Raw genomic sequence first — 5,359 nt, forward strand, 5'->3', positions numbered from 1 at the left:
AATTATTAATATTTTTTAATTTTATACAATAAATTTAGTTAATATATTTTTAAAAATAACAAAAAAATAAAAAGATTGATAATTATTTTTAAAAGATAACAAAATTTCTAATAAGAAAGAATTTGTCAATTCTAATTAATTTTTAACAAATAAATCAACAGTTTAACATGTTATGTAGGCTTATTCCATTAATAAAGAGAAAAAATATTAATAAAAAGACTATCAATCTTATAGAAATAAAAATTATAGATTGAAAAAGGTATTTTTTTTTTATTAAGAGTATCGTTATCTTTTAAAATAATTATCAGAAGTGATTTAAGATTTTTTTTTTTATTTATGCACTTGAAAAAATTCTATACACATTTTGTGAAATTCTAAAACAAAGGTATATTTTTTCTTTTCTCTTATATTGATAGGTTATGGCATTGGAGCTAGGAGTACACAAAATTAGAGTGAATTCTATATCACCTGGACTTTTCAAATCTGAAATCACTGAAAAATTAATGGAGAAAGATTGGCTGAACAAAGTGGCCGTAAAAACAGTACCTTTGAGGACATTTGGCACTTCGGATCCAGCATTAACAACACTTGTTCGTTACTTAACTCATAATTCTTCTGCTTATGTGACCGGTAACAATTTTATTGTTGATGCTGGAAACTCCTTGCCAGGTGTACCTATTTATTCGTCTTTATGATTATTGTATGGGAAAATCTGGGATAAAATTTCCTCTGTAAAAGTTTATTGTTGTAATAAGGTTGATTATGTGGATGTATTTTTAAAAGAGAATAAATTTAATAATATTGAAAATATAATATTTTCTATTATATTGAGATTATTATATTGATGAATATTAATACTAAAGTTATCAATTTACACTTTTTTATTTTATATCTATTTTTTCTTCCTTATTTATTTATTTTACAATACGTTATCAGTATGAGACTTTGATAAAAGTTTAGGAAGACACAGGTAATAAATTTTCATTAGATCGAAGTTCTCTTATCTTGAATTTAATGTTCTTGATATATCTAGAAACCACTACTTATCATGGATACTAGATGCTGAAATCTATCTTGATTCAATGGATCTTAGAGATACCATTAAGGTTGAAAATAATGCATCTCAGAAGGATAAAACCAAAGTTATTATCTTTATTTCCTTCGTCATTATCTTGACAAAAAATTGAAAAATGAATATCTCACACTAAAAGATCCTGCAGATTTGTGAAAAAACATTGAATAAATGTATAATCATTAAAAAACAGTGATACTTTCTCAAACTCGATATGAATGGACGCACTTACGTCTATAGGATTTTAAATCCATAAATGAATATAATTCAGCAATGTTTCGAATTACCTCACGAATGAAATTATGTGGGAAAAAGATAACTGATAATGATATGTTAGAGAAAACTTTCTCGACTTTTCATGCCTCGAATGAGCTCCTGCAGCAGCAATATCAAAAAAAAGAATTTAAAAAATATTATGAACTAATTTCTTACCTTCTTGTTGTTGAATGTAACAATGAATTGATTTTAAAAAATTATGAAGTGCGTCTAGTCGGTGCTGCCCCATTTTCTGAAGCAAATGTAGTAATTTATTACCCCAAAAGAGGTAAATAGCAAGATTTTAGTAATAAAAAAAATTATGAAAGGAAAGAAAATTATGTTCACAATAAATGATCTCATCAGCAGTTGGATAAAGAAAGAAACAATGGGTAAAATAAATCAACAGAGGATAAATGTTTCTATTGTGCTGGAAAGGACAATTGGTCGGTACCTATCGTACCCCAAGACACCTAGTTGATCTTTATCAAACATCCTTGAAAAAGGATGATAAAGAAAAGGAGACAAATTTTGTTTCAAAGAATGTTGTTGAAAATTACACCATTCATTATGATATATCTGATTTCTTTGAGGATTCTGAAGGAAATATTGACCATTTAATCAATGATGAAAAAATTTAATATGTAGATTTGTAAAGTACTCATGTAAATAAATAATGTAAGAAACTTTTTGTTAAATTTTATTTTCTATGCATTTGAATTTTCAAGTAAGATGTATATAAATAATGTTTAATAAAATATTTATTAAAATTCAAAATTACTATATGTGCCAAGTTCTAAAACAATAATAATAATAATAAAACTTTTTTAGTATATGATACTATGTAAAGTACTTCTTAGAAAAATAATCAAGAAAATAATTTTACTCCGCATATACCTTTACAAATTTTATTATTATTATTATTATTATTTATCTTTTTGAAGAAAATGATAAGGACATATAGTGAAGATGTTTGCCTTGCGGATGGTGCAAATTCGCACACCATTCTCAAAAGTAATATATATTTTACTCGTCTTGTACCAAAAGAAGAATATGTTAATACTATTCTTGACTCAGGGAATGTGATAGAAGGCTCTGGAAGAGTTATAATTTTATTTTTAGAAGGAACAAAATTCATAATAAATAATACACTATTGTCTACTAAGTCTCTAAGAAACTTGTTGATTTTTAAAGATATTCGCCAAAATGGATATCATATTGAAACAATGAATGAGGAAAATCATGAGTACTTATGTATCACAATTCATGATTCAAATAAAAGGGTTATATTTGAAAAGTTACCCTCACTTACATCTAGGTATTATATTAAAATTTGTGCAATTGAATCACATGCCATTGTAAACCAGAAGTTTACTAGTCCAAATGAATTCATAACTTGGCATGATTAATTGGGTCATCCGAGAACGACCATGATGCGGAGAATTATTGAAAACTCCCATAGACATTTTCTAAAGAACAAGAAGATTCTTAAATATAGTAAATTTTGTTGTGTTGCATGTTCTCAAGGAAAGCTAATTTTGAGGCCATCACCAATAAATATTGGATTTGAATCCCCTGAATTCCTAGAAAAGATTCAATGCGATATATGTAGACATATTCATACACCATGTGGATCTTTTAGATATTTTATGGTCCTAATAGACGCATCTTTGAGATGGTCACATGTGTGCTTATTATTTTCTCGCAACTTGGCGTTTGCAAAATTACTTGCTCAAATTATTTGATTAAAAGCACAGTTACCAGAAAATCTAATCAAAGTATTTTTTCTTGATAATACTGGTGAATTTACTTTCCAAGCCTTTGATGCTTATTGTATGGCTAATGGAATAAGCATTGAACATCTAGTAGCTCATGTTGACACACAAAATAGGTTAGCAGAATCACTTATTAAACGCCTCCAATTAATTGCTAGACCCTTACTTATGAGAATAAATCTCCCAACCTTGACTTGGGGGCATGCTATTTTATATGTCGCAACATTTATTCGTTTGAGGCCAACAAGTTACCATCAGTTCTCTCCTATGCAATTAGCTTTTAGCCAGCAGCCAAATGTTTCCTGGTGCACGAAATTGTGATCTCTAATAATGGCATTCAACTTGGTATGCGCGTTTATAACTCAGCACTTTCTTCACAACCTCGCACAACTAACCAGCAAGTGCACTGGGTCGTCCAAGTAATAAACCTTACGTGAGTAAGGGTCGATCCCACGGAGATTGTTGGTATGAAGCAAGCTATGGTCATCTTGTAAATCTCAATCAGGCGGATAATAAATGGTTATGGAGTTTTCGAATAATAATAATAAATAAATAGAAAATAAAGATAGAAATACTTATGTAGATCATCGATGGGAATTTCAGATAGGCGTATAAAGATGTTGTGCTCCTTCTGAATCTCTGCTTTCCTACTGCCTTCATCCAATCCTTCTTACTCCTTTCCATGGCAAGCTGTATGTAGGCATCACCGTTGTCAATGGCTACATCCCATCCTCTCAGTGAAAAAGGTCCAAATGCTCTGTCACGGCACGGCTAATCATCTGTCGGTTCTCGATCATGTTGGAATAGAATTCCTTGATTCTTTTGCGTTTATCATCACGCCCAACAATCGCGAGTTTGAAGCTCGTCACAGTCATTCAATCCCGAAATCCTACTCGGAATACCATAGACAAGGTTTAGACTTTCCGGATTCTCATGAATGCCGCCATCAATTCTAGCTTATACCACGAAGATTTTGATTAAGGAATCCAAGAGATATGCGCCCAGTCTAAGGTAGAACGGAAGTGGTTGTCAGTCACGCGTTCATAGGTGAGAATGATGATGAGTGTCACGGATCATCACATTTGGTGAAGTGCAACGAATATCTTAGAACAGGAATAAACTGAATTGAATAGAAAATAGTAGTAATTGCATTAAAACATGAGGTACACCAGAGCTCCACATCCTTAATCTATGGTGTGTAGAAACTCCATCGTTGAAAATACATAAGTGATGAAGGTCCAGGCATGGCCGAATGGCAAGCCCCCATGAATGATCAATAGTCTCCTAAGATGAATAATGGAATAAAACTGAGACCAAATATGTCTAATACAATAGTAAAATGTCCTATTTATACTAGACTAGCTATTAGGGTTTACAGAAGTAAGTAATTGATACAGAAATCCACTACCGGGGCCCACTTGGTGTGTGCTTGGGTTGAGCTTGAGCTTTACACATGCAGAGGCTTCTTTTGGAGTTGAACGCCAAGTTGTAACGTGTTTCTGGCATTCAACTCTGGTTCGTGACGTGTTTCTGGCGTTTGACTCCAGAATGCAGCATGGAACTGGCGTTGGGCGCCAGTTTGCATCGTCTAATCTCAAATAAAGTATGAACTATTATATATGGCTGGAAAGCTCTGGATGTCTACTTTCTAACGCCATTAAGATCGCGCCATTTAGAGTTCTGTAGCTCTAGAAAATCCATTTCGAGTGCAAGGAGGTCAGAATCCAACAACATCAGCAGTCCTTTGTCAGCCTTTTATCAGAGTTTTTCTCAGGTCCCTCAATTTCAGCCAGAAAATACCTGAAATCACAGAAAAACACACAAACTCATAGTAAAGTCTAGAAATGTGAATTTAGCATAAAAACTAATGAAAACATCCCTAAAAGTAGCTAGATCCTACTAAAAACTACTTAAAAATAATGCCAAAAAGCGTATAAATTATCTGCTCATCACAACACCAAACTTAAATTGTTGCTTGTCCCCAAGCAACTAAAAATCAATTAGGATAAAAAGAAGAGAATATACTATAAAGCTCAAAATATCAATGAATATTAATTCTAATTAGATGAGTGGGACTTGTAGCTTTTTGCTTCTGAACAGTTTTGGCATCTCACTTTATCCTTTGAAGTTTAGAATGATTGGCATCTCTAGGAACTTAGAATTTTAGATAGTGTTATTGATTCTCCTAGTTAAGTTTGTTGATTCTTGAACATAGCTACTTTTATGAGTCTTGGCCTTGGCCCTAAGCACTTTGTTT

General features: G+C 31.7%; 1 protein-coding gene across 1 annotated transcript in view; it reads left to right on the forward strand.

The window, feature by feature from the left end:
* LOC107474530 (uncharacterized) overlaps nucleotides 1-810 on the forward strand; it is a 7,203-nt gene extending 6,393 nt beyond the window's left edge. The window contains exon 3 of the mRNA XM_016094156.3: nucleotides 417-810. Within this exon, the coding sequence (XP_015949642.1) occupies nucleotides 417-695 (279 nt within the window). The 3' untranslated portion in view covers nucleotides 696-810. The remainder of the gene's footprint in view (nucleotides 1-416) is intronic.
* Nucleotides 811-5,359: the final 4,549 nt, after the last annotated feature.

The sequence above is a fragment of the Arachis duranensis genome, chromosome 2, assembly GCF_000817695.3.
Source record: "Arachis duranensis cultivar V14167 chromosome 2, aradu.V14167.gnm2.J7QH, whole genome shotgun sequence".
NCBI lineage: Eukaryota > Viridiplantae > Streptophyta > Magnoliopsida > Fabales > Fabaceae > Arachis > Arachis duranensis.